The sequence below is a fragment of the Cotesia glomerata genome, linkage group LG7, assembly GCF_020080835.1.
Source record: "Cotesia glomerata isolate CgM1 linkage group LG7, MPM_Cglom_v2.3, whole genome shotgun sequence".
Taxonomy (NCBI): domain Eukaryota; kingdom Metazoa; phylum Arthropoda; class Insecta; order Hymenoptera; family Braconidae; genus Cotesia; species Cotesia glomerata.
Genome location: NC_058164.1, coordinates 6,300,205 through 6,315,201, shown reverse-complemented (window position 1 = coordinate 6,315,201; position 14,997 = coordinate 6,300,205). Strand labels below are relative to the sequence as shown.

General features: G+C 28.4%; 3 protein-coding genes and 1 long non-coding RNA gene across 10 annotated transcripts in view; 1 reads left to right on the top strand and 3 right to left on the bottom strand.

The window, feature by feature from the left end:
* The window catches only part of LOC123269005 (filamin-A), a 36,604-nt gene extending 34,380 nt beyond the window's left edge, over window positions 1-2,224 (bottom strand). For 2 of the 4 annotated variants that reach the window (XM_044734488.1, XM_044734489.1), the window contains exon 1: window positions 1,708-2,215. The gene's annotated coding sequence lies outside the window, so the exon portion shown is untranslated. Of the gene's footprint in view, window positions 1-1,707 lie in introns of all 4 variants that reach the window. The other 2 variants (XM_044734486.1, XM_044734487.1) reach the window with 2 other exon arrangements.
* Window positions 2,225-2,845: 621 nt separating this feature from the next.
* LOC123268993 (serologically defined colon cancer antigen 8 homolog) lies at window positions 2,846-14,360 on the bottom strand. 4 transcript variants are annotated; one of them, XM_044734469.1, is made up of 9 exons: window positions 14,170-14,360; window positions 13,957-14,088; window positions 11,977-13,070; window positions 10,796-11,034; window positions 10,606-10,717; window positions 10,239-10,356; window positions 8,355-8,431; window positions 7,912-8,281; window positions 2,846-2,877 (listed from the first exon to the last, which is right to left on the bottom strand). In XM_044734469.1, exons 1-8 carry the CDS (start codon window positions 14,358-14,360, stop codon window positions 7,926-7,928), a joined length of 2,319 nt encoding a protein of 772 aa, XP_044590404.1. In that variant the 3' UTR covers window positions 2,846-2,877; window positions 7,912-7,925. The 4 variants fall into 4 exon arrangements, with proteins under 4 accessions (XP_044590404.1, XP_044590403.1, XP_044590405.1 ...); XM_044734468.1 differs by lacking the exon at window positions 2,846-2,877 and having other exon boundaries at window positions 7,852-8,281; XM_044734470.1 differs by lacking the exons at window positions 2,846-2,877; window positions 7,912-8,281; window positions 10,239-10,356 and adding an exon at window positions 9,944-10,089.
* Window positions 3,911-7,412, bottom strand: LOC123268995 (succinate--CoA ligase [GDP-forming] subunit beta, mitochondrial). The gene is made up of 5 exons (XM_044734473.1): window positions 7,057-7,412; window positions 6,345-6,444; window positions 5,489-6,084; window positions 4,619-4,753; window positions 3,911-4,441 (listed from the first exon to the last, which is right to left on the bottom strand). The coding sequence occupies exons 1-5, from the start codon at window positions 7,256-7,258 to the stop codon at window positions 4,200-4,202; spliced, it is 1,275 nt and encodes a 424-aa protein (XP_044590408.1). The 5' UTR covers window positions 7,259-7,412; the 3' UTR covers window positions 3,911-4,199.
* LOC123269004 lies at window positions 7,637-14,653 on the top strand. The gene is made up of 2 exons (XR_006510342.1): window positions 7,637-7,703; window positions 14,251-14,653. It is a non-coding gene; the product is annotated as an uncharacterized LOC123269004 (long non-coding RNA).
* The last annotated feature ends 344 nt before the right edge of the window (window positions 14,654-14,997 follow it).

Below are 14,997 nucleotides of genomic sequence, written 5' to 3'. Positions count from 1 at the left end.
AAAATCGGTTGATTCGTTCGAGAGATATCGTGAACGATAGAAAACCGAAAAAAGTGTTTTTTCAGAGTTACTCCGAAATTTCTAGTTTGACCAATTGAAACTTAGAAATTCTTTATGAGGCTTAAAAAACTTCGTAGAATGCCGCCAACCGCGTAAAAATCGGTTCATTCATTCAAAAGTTATTGCGGTATGAACATTCAAAAAATAGTGTTCTATGAAACTTCTATCAGACTTTTGAGCTCAAAGAGCTCAAAAGCATAGAAAAGGTATCTTTTTGAGCTCGGAGAGCTTAAAACAACACACAGATTGTACTTTTGAGCTCGAAGAGGTCAACTTTAGGGTCAACCGTTTTCCTAATTTTTTTTTATTGAAAAAATTAATACAAAAAATAAAAAAAAATTTCATTTGTAAAAAACTTTAAAAACTGTAAGTGCAATTTTTAAAAAATATTTTTCTGTTCTAATTTAATTATTTAAAAAAAAAAAAATAATTAAAAATGTCGGCTAACTTTATTGTTATTTTTTTGGAAGAAATTTGTTAAAAAATCATTTAAATTAATGAAAATAAAGTTAGCCGACATTTCAAAATTTTTAGAAATTTTTTACTGAAAAAATTTCAATTAAAAAAAAAATTTCACATCTAAAAAACTTGAAAAACTATAAGTACAATTTTTTAAAAATATCTTTTTAGTTGTAATTTAATTAATAAAAAAAATCAAAAACTTTTAGACGTCTGCTAACTTCAGTGTCATTTAAATTATTATGAAAAAAATTTCTTTATGTAAAAATTTTAGAAAAATTATTAGTGGCAATTTTTTAAAGTATTTTTTATTGCAAGTAATTTATTATAAACATTTTTAAAATTGATTTTTTATAAAAAATTTTCATTAAATTAAAGGTATTTATAAAACTTTACTTTCACTATCATGTTTTTCGATAAAATTTATTAATCAATAAGCGATTTCATTGAAAAAAAAAAATATTATAATTCTGAAACTACCAATAAGTTAAATTTTATCAGTTGTTTACTTTATTTGTCACTCTTTTTTGTATTTTTTTATTGAGTAATTTATCAGTATGTAGCTTGTAAATATTTTGACAGTTGTCTTCATCGGTTTCATACCAAAATTTTGTAAATAAATTTTTTTTATCAATTAGAGTTTTTAAATAACACGAAGAAAATCATAAAAATTTTAATACACAAGCTTTGAAGTTTAGTTTATAATATTAATGAATTTTTTTTTTTATTGAAATATTAAATAAGATATTCAATAGAGGTCAGATAAAAATAATCACTAATAAATTTATTGGTGAAAAATGATTGAAATTTTAATAAAAAATTTCACTTTAATTAATTGGAGTTTTTAAAACAAAATTTAATAAAATCCAAAAAGAGGGAAAATTAATTTTTAAATGAAGTAAAAACGTCAATATCACAAATAATCACACAAATAAATGCACAGACTTTAATATGAGCGTAATTGAAAAAAAGTAAATTTGCCAGCAGACAAATCACAAAAATAAACATATCGTAATGCAAGAACGCAAAAAAAATCACATAAATATCTCTTGTTAGTCATACATTGAGACATTTTATATATTTATGCATAAATTTATCTTTAAAAAAAAATAATTAATAATTTTTATTTGACACTAACTTTTTTTTAACACTTGAAAAAAGAAATTTTTAACAAAACAGTGAAATTACCTTTTTAACAAAAAACAAAAAGTTGAAATAAAATAAAAACAATAATTCACAATTGAAAGTAACAGCCCGGTTGATTTCTTCTCATCAGCAAATGAGTAATTCACTACCAATCACTGCGTTTAATAAGTGTTGCCTTAAGATAAAAGATAATGGCACTTAATACTTGAAGTAGACTTCTTTAAAGTAAAAAACCTCTCGAGAAATGACGGCGTGGTCGGTTTTAAAATCCGTTTAACATGCGTCTTCTTAGCGAAGGCAAAAGCAGGTCTGAGTTAAGTTCTCCAAGAATAGTACTTGGTAGCTCACGTTAAAGCTTCTGTAACACCCCCCGCACTCCACTATTTTACCCCGAAACATTGATATTGGATAGGAGGGGAAAAAGTGAGCTATATATACACAGACGACGTTTCTTCTCTACCACACGCAAATTCACTCAACATTTAATATCAAGATGAAGAAGGAGCCAATGTTACAATACAACGTGCATTCATTATTCATCTCTTCACTCTAAAGAATAATAATCATATTAATTTTTAGAACAACGCTGCTTATAAATAAATCTTGGGAAATTTCTTCTCTTATATTAATAAGTTACTAAATTAGAGTACCAGCTACTAACAAATAATCATTGTAAACTATTATTATTATTATAATCTATATTATTAAGAGAATAAGAAAAATTTTGTCTTCAGGATAGTCATATGATAAAATCGGTTTTTTTTTTTAGTGATATTTAGTGTCATTGCAAAGGTCTTGACTTGAATTTGTGCCTTTTCAAGATACATAATTAAGAAATGACCTTGTATCTTGTGAACTGTTGACATTTTTAAAGATATAAGCTCATCCCGACATTACACTCACCGAGACCTTTCATTTGAGTACCCACATCAATTTTTCATATATTTCATATATATTTATATATTTCACAAATACCATATATATAAAATATATAAGAAATGCCATGTGGGTACTCAAATGAAAGGTCTTGATTAGTGTAACATCAGGATGAGTTCATATCTTTAAAAATGTTAATAATTAAGAAATGACCTTGTTTCTTGTGAACTATTGACATTTTTAAAGATATAAGCTCACCCTGATGTTACACTCATCGAGACCTTTCATTTGAGTACCCACATCAATTTTTCATATATTTATATATATTATATATATGTATATATGAAAAATATATGAAAATGCATGTGGGTACTCAAATGAAAGCTCTTGATGAGTGTAACATCGGGATGAGCTTATATATTTAAAGACATCAATAGTTAAAAAATTACAGTGTAATTTAACAAAATTCATTAATTAATAAAGGAAAATTTTATTTATTTATAGTTCACAATTTACGGCAGTCACATAGTGACAGAAAGGTTGCTAGTTATGTATTATGAATTTTAGGAATTTTTTCAGGTCAAAGTGAAACAGTAAGTGACCTGGTCCATGGACTTATTCATCGCACTTGCGTTATTATGGTTTGTAAATTACGAAATCATTTACCTTTAAAGATTTTTAAATGGCGAGCCGTATATGGCTGTAGTCTTCTAATAAAGTAACTTGTATTAAACATTTAACACATTGATACGCCTATAAATATATATTGATACATTGAGAGCAAGATTATGTTGTCTTTAAAAACTCTTTTAATCGGCCGAGTTTCGCTTGAGACTTTACCATATCTGGTAAAATAAAAATAACCGACCACAGTCCTTATTTTTATTTTATACAAAACTTATTAACATTTAAAAAAAAAAGTAATTTTTGAGATTTTTTTTTTCTCTAAGAAAATATTTTCTTAGTTACTCGGGTGAGTCATTGAAAAAATATTTCCATTCATAAAGAAATAGGTTTTGAAAAGCCCGAGGGTACTATACAGTGTATCTCATACCTGAAAAGATTATCCCCGAGCTATTTATCACGAACTAGTTTACTAAGCTTTAAATACCTAACTGTGATAAATAACATTCAAATTTTATGATAAAGATTTAGAATATAATATTAGTATTGTACTTTTAAGTTATAAATTGTGTTTTTAAAAAATATTTAATCACATTTCAGAGAACTTGATTGTATCTGTCATTATCGATCAACTCACATCTAAATTTGATATATTACTTTTTAATATATTAATTATCCCAAAAATTCAGATAACACAAGTGAAATCATTTAACATATAAAATATCTAATTTTTTAATAACAAAAATTTAATCGTGTAGAAATATATTTTTAGAATAAAATATTAACATACCTTATATTATTTAAACAGTCAATTAACATGTATATAAGTCGCTATATTTAAGTAACAACAATTAGCTTTTTAAAAAAACATCTTAATTTTAACAGTAGCTTATAAAATAATAGCGAGTACGCTACTTATTGTCTACCTCATATAGAATCAACTTTTACTTCCCACAAATTTGACTTTTGATTCTTTGAGATTTTTTGACATAGATAAAGAAGACATATTGTCTTGATAAAATTTTTGCTAGTTACTATGAACGTATCGTCGCAACAACATTTCTAGCTGCTTCGTCCAGTTCGTTGTTCATCGTGAAAGGCGGTCCGTGCTCTTGGAGTATTTTTCTAGCTTCCATCATATTTGTTCCCTGTAATCTAACTACTACCGGTTTGTTGATCTTCAATTGCTTAGCACCTGCGACTAATCCTCTGGCTATGATCGCACAGTTGACAATGCCTCCAAATATGTTTACAAAAATTGCCTTAGCTTTTGGATCTGCATGTAAAAAAAAATAAAAATTAATTTCTTCTATTTAAATATTAAAAATTTAATAAAAAATATTTTTTTTCAAATCAAAAAATAAAATTATTTAGAAGGTTAAAAAAATTAATTTCTTATTTTACACGATTGCTTATTTTTTTAAAATAAATTTTTCCTCTCAATGTAAAGTACCTTCCGCAACAATTCGGAACGCATGGAAGACTTGTTCTTCCGTGACACCACCACCAACATCCAAAAAATTCGCTGGCTCTCCGCCGTTCATTTTAATAATGTCCATTGTCGCCATCGCTAAGCCCGCACCATTGACTGAAAAATACGAAAAAAAATTTATTAATAATTTTCTAGATGAACTATAAATCTATATTATTAAGAGAATAAGAAAAATACTCGAAAATACTCTATCACTCGATGCATAATTAAGAAATGACCTTGTATCTTGTGAACTATTGACATTTTTTAAGATATAAGCTCACCCCGATATTACACTCGTCAAGACCTTTCATTTGAGTACCCACATCAATTTTTCATATATTTTATATATTTATATATATTATATATATGTATAAATGAAAAATATATCAAAAATGCATGTGGGTACTCAAATAAAAGGTCTTGATGTGTGTAACATCGCGATGAGCTTATATCTTTGAAAACGTCAATAGTTAAGAAAGTACAGTGGAATTTAACAGATATCTTGTAAACTATTGATATTTTTAAAGATGTACGCTCACCCCGATATTACACTCATTGAGACCTTCCATTTGAGTACCCACATCAATTTTTCATATATTTTATATATTTATATATATTATATATATGTATATATGAAAAATATATCAAAAATGCATGTGGGTACTCAAATGAAAGCTCTTGATGAGTGTAACATCGGGATGAGCTTATATCTTCAAAAACGTCAATATTTAAGAAAGTACAGTGCAATTTAACAAAAGTCATTATTTAATAAAGCAAAATTTTATTTATTTATAGTTCATGTAGTGACTGCAAGGTTGTTAGTAAATAAATAAAAATAAAATAAATTACCTAGACAGCCAATATTCCCGTCCATGCTAACATAGTTCAAATTATGCCTCGAAGCATCAATTTCCCTGGGATCCTTTTCACTGACGTCCTCCATAGCGAAGATATCTTTTTGCCTGAACTGCGCATTGTCATCAAACGCAATCTTAGCATCTACGGCAACAACCTGCTTGTCTTCAGTCTCAACAAAAGGATTTATTTCGATCTGAAGCGCATCGATATCTACAAACAACTTCCACAAATTTTTCAATTCAAAGATTGCCTTCCGCTTGATAGTTTCTTCAGTGAACCCTAAAAATTCGGCGACTTCTTTGGCTATTTTATCGTCAATTCCGTAATAAATATCCAGTGGAATTGTTTTGACAGCCTCGGGAGTCTTCTCAGCCACTGCTTCGATGTCGACACCACCAGCGGGTGAAGCGATAAGGACTGGTCCATTATGTGACCTGTCCATCAAAATACAGAGATATGTTTCTCTTTTAATATCTACGGATTCAGCTATCATTACTTTTTGTACAAGAATCCCGTCTTTTGTCGTCTGTTTTGTTATTAATTTGTGACCCAGCATTTTTTTGACAATCTCTTTGACCTCTTTCGGGCTGTAATCAAGAAAACCAATAAATTAAATTTTATCTAGTTGTATAAAATAAAAATTTCGAATTTTTATTATGATACTAAAATTAGCTTACTGTCAATTTTTAAAATTCTTATAACAAACCAATTGCAATGATAAAAATGATTTTGAAAATTTTTTTTATAATTATTTAATTGCTATAAAATTATTTTAATGTCTTTTAACTTAAGTGTTATTTTTTATTCAATAAAATTATTATAATTATTTTATTGAGAAAATACTTACTTTTTAGTCAAATGGACACCACCTTTGAACCCATTGTCAAACCATCCTTTACCTCGTCCACCAGCTAAAACTTGGGCTTTAATAACATACTCACTTGCATCTAAAAATAAAAATAAAATAATGATACTGAAATTAGCTGACATCTAAAAATTTCTTCAATATTTATCTTAAATAAATCTTGATAAAGAAAATATTTTTTTTAATTTGCATTGATATTCTTTTTAAAATTTTTTACATGTGGAATTTTTTTTATAATTTAATTATTTAATAATTTAATTTTTTTAAAATTGACTTTACTGTCACTTAACAATTTTTTTATTTTTTTTAACAAACAAAATTTTTTCAATTTTTATCACAAATAAATCTTGATAAAAAAAATATTTTTTGAAATTTGCATTGATAATTTTTTTTAATTTTTTACACATGGAATTTTTTTTATAATTTAATTATTTAATTTTTTAAAAATTAACTTTACAATTTTTTAATTTTCTTTAACAAAAAAATGTGTTGAAAAAAATTATTTTCTAAAAATTACATTTTTAGTTTATTATAATTTCTACATGTTAATTTTTTTGCTTTAATTTATTTATTAAAAAAATTATTAAATTAATTTTTATAAATAAAATTAAAAAATGGCCAAGTGACTGCTAACTTTAATGTAAAAAAAAAATAATTTAAGAATTATAATAAATAATTAAAAAAAAAAACTTACGAAATTTATCAAGTGCACTGTCAGTTTTTTGCAAGTCGTCAACAATAGTAAAATTTTGTACAGAAACTCCACTGTCTTTTAACAATTCTTTTGACTGATACTCCAATAAATTTAAATGTCGAACGGACAAAAGTCCAGCTTGTGAATATTTAGCAAAAGAGCCAACCGAACTGGCAAGTTTTCGCGTTAGAAAAGCCGACATGATTAACCTGCTTTATATTAAGACCTTAAGTACAAAATAAACTATAATTATAAATAACAATTTTTATATTTAATTCTATGAGATACTCAGTTAACATGCAGTCTTTATTTTATGCGGTTACACAATAACATGTGATATCGACTGCCTTATCTTTTTTAACTTCTGTATAGTTTTTTTTGCTTTACATAAAATTATAACTTATTAACTCGAGTTTCGCGTGGTGCTCTCAAAACAACTTGCGCATAGATATGCGGATAAAAAAAAATACAAAGCAAAATAAGATCACGCTAGGTTGAACCTCGGACTATTCCGAGAATGATCGGCAAATTTAAATCAACGCCGAAAGATGATAAGTTTAATTATTCATAATTTATATTTCAATTTATATTGTCTTATAATTTTCTACATTCACGCTCAGTTAATAATTAAGCGTCTACATATTTAAGTAAGTAATTGCAATTACTTAAATTAAAATTTTTATAATAATACTAAATTTAGCCGACGTTTTTAATTAAAAAAAATTTTTTTTAATTATTTAATTGGAACAAAAAAATATTTTTTAAAAATTGCACTTAAATTTTTTAAAGTTTTCTTCAATAAAAAAAATAATAAAAATTTTTATGTCGGCTAATTTAATTGTCATATTTTTATAAATTATCTACGATTATTAAGAAATAGTTTCATTTTGTTCAAGCGGTTGTTGCTGGTTTTCGTAGTTGGCAGCTGAGTAATTTTCATACTGATCAGTATCTTGATTACTCTGCTCCTGGTTAGCTTCTGGATAAAGTGATGGGTCGTATTGTTGTTCATACTGATAGTCTTCAGCTGCGTACTCCCCAGTGTAATTAGGATCGTTTGTTGTGTACTCGGGATAATTTTGATTATCTTGTGGATCATATTGGGATGCTTCAAGCTCGGCAGTTTTCGGTTCTAGATTGTAATTTTGTTGATAAGTTTCATGAGTGTATTCGTTGGGATCCACTGGATTTTTCTGGGGCTTTGATGGGGCTTCAGGTAATTTTCCTGGGAAAAAATATCAATTATATTGGTTATTTAATTAGTATTTATTTTAATAAATAATTATTTTAAGCCATACCTTTTTGATTTTCTAATGAGTCTTTTATTTTATTTGTTAAATGGTCTATTTTTTCTTGTAAGTTGACAATTTCTTCCCTGAAGAAATAAAATTATTATTTTTTAAGCTATTGCAATTTTATATTCAAAAATAATAACAATAATAATAACTAGCAACCTTGCAGTCACTATGTGACTGCCGTGACTTGTAAACTATAAATAATTAAAATTTTGCTTTATTAAATAATGACTTTTGTTAAATTACACTGTACTTTCTTAACTATTGACATTTTCAAAGATATAAGCTCATTCCGATGTTACACTCATCAAGAGCTTTCATTTGAGTACCCACATGCATTTTGATATATTTTTCATATATATAATATATATAAATATATAAAATATATGAAAAATTGATGTGGGTACTCAAATGAAAGGTCTCGATGAGTATAATGTCGGGATAAGCTTATATCTTTAAAAATGTCAATAGTTCACAAGATACAAGGTCATTTCTTAATTATTGATATTTTTAAAGATATAAGCTCATCCCGATGTTACACTCATCGAGACCTTTCATTTAAGTACCCACATGCATTTTTGATATATTTTTCATATATACATATATATAGTATATATAAATATATGAAATATATGAATAATTGATGTGGGTACTCAAATGAAAGGTCTCGATGAGTGTAATGTCAGGATGAGCTTATGTCTTTAAAAATGTCAATAGTTCACAAAATATCTATTAAATTGCAGTGTACTTTCTTAACTATTGACGTTTTCAAAAATCTAAGCTCATTCCGATGTTACACTCATCAAAAGCTTTCATTTGAGTACCCACATGCATTTTGATATATTTTTCATATATATAATATATATAAATATATAAAATATATGAAAAATTGATGTGGGTACTCAAATGAAAGGTCTCGATGAGTATAATGTCGGGATAAGCTTATATCTTTAAAAATGTCAATAGTTCACAAGATACAAGGTCATTTCTTAATTATTGATATTTTTAAAGATATAAGCTCATCCCGATGTTACACTCATCGAGACCTTTCATTTAAGTACCCACATGCATTTTTGATATATTTTTCATATATACATATATATAGTATATATAAATATATGAAATATATGAATAATTGATGTGGGTACTCAAATGAAAGGTCTCGATGAGTGTAATGTCAGGATGAGCTTATGTCTTTAAAAATGTCAATAGTTCACAAAATATCTATTAAATTGCAGTGTACTTTCTTAACTATTGACGTTTTCAAAAATCTAAGCTCATTCCGATGTTACACTCATCAAAAGCTTTCATTTGAGTATCCACATGCATTTTCATATATTTTTCATATATACATATATATAAATATATAAAATATATGAAAAATTGATGTGGGTACTCAAATGAAAGGTCTCAATGAGTGTAACATCAGAATGAGTTTATATCTTTAAAAATGTCAATAGTTAACAAGATACAAGGTGATTTCTTAATTTTGTGTCTAGAGATAGAGCATTTTCGAATGCAGCCCAAATACTTATTATCATAAATTGACTCTTAACAATATAGATGATAATAATAATAATAAAAACTATTACTGTGTTGATAGAGGTCTAAGACTTGATAACAACAGACTTCTTTTTTGGATTTATTTTAAGTTTCAAATCAACCTTGACAGTTCGTTTCTTTTTTGAAGGTGAAGTTGTTAAGCTTAATGGTCCATGTTCCAGGTCACCTGGTACCTCTGTCAACACAGAACAGTCTATGCAATTTTTCTATTTTAATTTTCAAGATATGTAAAAAAATAAAATAAATAAAGTACTCCTGCTTAATTGAGTAAGTGCCCTCGCTTTAATAATGTTATTTGTTTTTAAAATTATAATATAAAAATACTTGTGTGTAAGATTGTTAGAATCCAAACGCTGTGTGAGAGATCGGCATTCTGCAGACAGTTGGCTGACGAGCATTGCCTGATTTTTGAGAGCGTCTTCAAGACCAGCCACCGTGGCAGCTAGAGAATTTTCATGTTATATAATAATTCCATAAATATTAGTCAATTTTTAAAAATAAACTGACTAATATTTCTTCTTTCTACCCATGCTAGGCATAGTGCCGATTTCCCACACAAATTTTCGTCAACTAATTCTAGTCTTGAATTTTAAAAAATAATGACCGAAATACAAAAATTCATACTTTATAATTTATAATCAAATCATAAACGGACAATATACCCAACACAGGTAACTTGGTAATATCTCACCATGTTTAGTCTCCATGTCCATGATCATTGATGTCAAATCTTTCTCGTTTTCCAGCCTTGGGGTTGCTGCTGGTGTCTGGCTGTCCGTACGTATAATCTTCACCATGTTAAGCTGCAAAATATCAATTTTTCACTCTTAACAATCCTAAAAAAAAAACTTCACAATAAATACAATTATTTAAAACAATACTTCTTTTTCCAGGGAAGCTATCTGCTCTGAAAGCCGTAAATTTTCACGACGACAATGGACAATGTCAGCATCAGCACGTTCTAAGCGTTGTTTGTACGAGTTGATTTCACCTTGCCAACGACTTTGCTCCTGCTTAGCATGTCTTTCACTTCTTTCAAGAGCTAGCTTAGCAGTTGCGACTTCCTGCTCTACTGCATCTTTTTCAGCAGCCATTTGATTCAAATCACTTTGTAAATTAGCTGAAAAATAATAAAAAATGTAAGTATTTAAAAGACATTTTTTTTTAAATTAAATTTCGTTTAAAATTAATTTTTTTTAAATTAATCTATATTATTAAGAGAATAAGAAAAATTTTTTCTCCAGAATAGACATACAATAAAATCGGTTTTTTTAGTGAAATTTAGTATCATTGCAAAGGTCTTTACTTGAATTTGTGCCTTTTCAAGGTTTTATATCATTTTTACCGATAGTCAATTTACTATGATAAGTATTTAGACTGCATTTGAAAATACTCTATCTATAGATACATAATTAAAAAATGACCTTGTATCTTGTGAACTATTGACATTTTTAAAGATATAAGCTCACTCCAACATAACACTCATCGAGACCTTTCATTTGAGTACCCACATCAATTTTTCATATATTTTATATATTTATATATATGTATATATGAAAAATATATCAAAAATGCATGTGGGTACTCAAATGAAAGTTCTTGATGAGTGTAACATCGGAATCAGCTTATATCTTTAAAAAGGTCAATAGTTAAGGAAGTACAGTGCAATTTAAAGAATATCTTGTGAACTATTGACATTTTTAAAAATATAAGCTCATCCTGATGTTACACTCATCAAGACCTTTCATTTGAGTATTCACATCAATTTTCCATATATTTATATATATTATATATATGTATATATGAAAAATATATGAAAATGCATGTGGGTACTCAAATGAAAGCTCTTGATGAGTGTAACATCGGGATGAGCTTATTTCTTTAAAAATGTCAATAGTTAAGAAAGTACAGTGCAATTTAACAAAAGTAATTATTTAATAAACCAAAATTTGATTAATTTATAGTGCTAGTTTTTATTAAAAAATTGATTTATGTAAATAATTAATATTTTTTTAAATTAATTTTTTCTTAAAATAAATTTTTATTTAAAATAAAAACTTACAAATTTTATTATGCAAATCTTTCTTCAGATCATCAATAATAGCTTGTTTCTGATTCAACTCTCTTTTAAGATCCAAAATTTCCCTGCGTTGCTTCTCAATCTCCAGCTGCGACTTAGAAGCAGCATCCCAATGTGTTGCAACATCAGCAGAGAGCTGTTCAACCTGCTGGCCATAGCGTCTCTCGACCTGATGTCGCTCATCAGCAAGTCTCCGAGTAGTTTCTTGGGTCGCTTCTCGTATCTTATCACGCTGTCTATCAAGTTCATCCTTCAGCCGCCGAACTTCAGACTCCGCCTGGGCTTTCTCGAACTCAGTCTGCTGAACAGAGTCCATAGCACGCTTGGCTTTCTGCAGAGCATCAGCTTCCCGATCCCGAGCGACCTGCAAGCTTCTCAGGGTTTCATCAAGCTTCCCAGACAGCTCTCGTTTCTCTCTCATCACCAGATCCAGCTGCTGAACAGACTCCGGGCTGAGATCTGGAGCATCAGCAAATTTTTTGACACCCAGCTGGCTTTCTTCTTGCGCCTTCTTGAGCTCGATCCTCGCTTGAGTCAACTGAGCTTCAAGCTCGCTGATTCTTGACTCATACATTATGCTCGGGCCCTCAATCATCTGGTGTAACTTTATCTTCTTTCCAGGACTAGACTGTCCATGATCTAACTCCAACGTGGGCTTATTCGCGCTGCTCTCTTCAGGATTGTCATACTCATTCAAAAATGATTTTAGCAACACTGTTTTATTTTTATCATGCAGAGCTTCATTTTCTGCAACAACTTCTCGAATTTTACCGAGTAAATTTTTTAGTTCTTCTTTGCAGTACTGAGACTCAGACTCCAGTTGCTCGATGTATTCTTCCTGGCGCATTATGAACGTCGACATTTCTTTGGGTGTCATTTGTGAATTTTCACCGCTGAGAACCGAATTCATTGGCAGACGTTTGTCGGATATCAATGCTGTGTTCGTTCTTGATGATAAATTCACGGGAAATCCTTTTGAACATTCACTTACAACACTTCGGTCATCGGTATCGTCTGCTGAGTCGTGAAGTTTTGAATTACTTCTTCGGAAGATATTTTTTTCTCGTATTATTTTGCTGAAATTAATTGATAATTATTTAATTATTAGAGATTATAATTTAATTATAATCTCTAGATACATTATGAAGAAATGACCTTGTATCTTGAGAACTATTAACATTTTTAAAGATATAAGCTCACCTTGACATTAGACTCATCGAGACCTTTCATTTGAGTACCCACATCAATTTTTCATATATTTTATATATTTATATATTTCACAAATACCATATATATAAAATATATAATAAATGTCATGTGGGTACTCAAATAAAAGGTCTCGATCAGTGCAACATCGGTATGAGCTTATATCTTTGAAAATATCATTACTTAACAAGATAGCAATGTCAGTTCTTAATTATTGACATTTTTAAAGATATAAGCTCATCCCGAAGTTGCACTCATCGAGACCTTTCATTTGAGTACCCACATGGCATTTTTTATATATTTTATATATATGGTATTTGTGAAATATATAAATATATAAAATATATGAAAAATTGATGTGGATACTCAAATGAAAGGTCTTGATGAGTGTAACGTTGGGATGAGCTTATATCTTTAAAAATATCATTAGTCAACAAAATAGCAATGTCAGTTCTTAATTATTAACATTTTTAAAAATATAAGCTCATCCCGATGTTGCACTCATCGAGACCTTTCATTTGAATACCCACATCAATTTTTCATATATTTATATATATTACATATATGTATATATGAAAAATATATCAAAAATGCATGTGGGTACTCAAATGAAAGCTCTTGATGAGTGTAACATCGGGATGAGCTTATATCTTTAAAAACGTCAATAGTTAAGAAAGTACAGTGCAATTTAACAAAAGTCATTATCTAATATAATTAAAAAATTAGTATAAAATTAAAAATTGATTAAAAACTTACCCAGATCCTCTTGGAGTATAAGATTCCGCTAATAAATATTTCAATCGTGACACTGCTTCTCTATAAGCAGTTTCAGTATAATCAGGAATTTTTTTCTTCATGGTATCCATTTTTTGAAATGAATTTAATTTCCTAAAAAAATAAAAATTAATTAAACATTTAATTAAAAAAAAAAATATCTAGTTATAATTATTGCTTAATAATAAAGCTTACTTGAGTTTGAAACGTTTAGGTCTTCCAAAGGGAGCATTTTCGATGTGTGTGAAGCTACAGTTGCTCTTGGGCTTGTTGTAGGCAGACCTTGAAGGTAACTTTGGTCTCAACAAATAACTTCCAGGACTTTGGATGACTGAGGAGGGTAGACCTGCCCGACATCGTCGAGAATAGCTGTTGGCTGGTAGCATTCCGTTCTCATAATGGCATCCCCGGTGAGGAGAGCTTTAGATATAAGCTCGCTGGTTATAGTCCAATCGATTATGATGGAACAGTAGAGCACACGAGCGATGTTAAATCTTCCAGCACTACTTGGGAGGGCTTGTAAGCAAGCTAAGTAAATGGAACTTTTCCTCAACAGGACGAAACCAGAGACTGGCACCAGTTAAGGATAGCGTGCGCAAAGTCATCCGTACTCACGAGAGACAGGCACCGTCGCTATCACGCTATTATCATACTTCAGCTATTAAATTTTTATTCTTAATCTTATTCTGTATGACTTTTTTTACTGAGTCGGCAAATATTTAATTTTTTCTTTACAATGTTTTTTTTTAAATACAATTTTTAAATTAAAAGTTGTGGATTAAAATACGCTTTAATTGCGTTAGTGGATCATCAAGAAGATAAGATTACTTGCCACTATCATTAAATAATAAAAAATTTTTTATAACATAAAAAAAACGGGTGTTTAAGAAATATTTTTATCATATTTATAATTTTTTTTTTTTTGAGTGAATTATAATTATAAAATAATTTTCAAAAAATAAATCTTGTCTTAATAAAATGTCTAAGCTAAGATATAATTATAAACTGTATGAAACTAGTTAA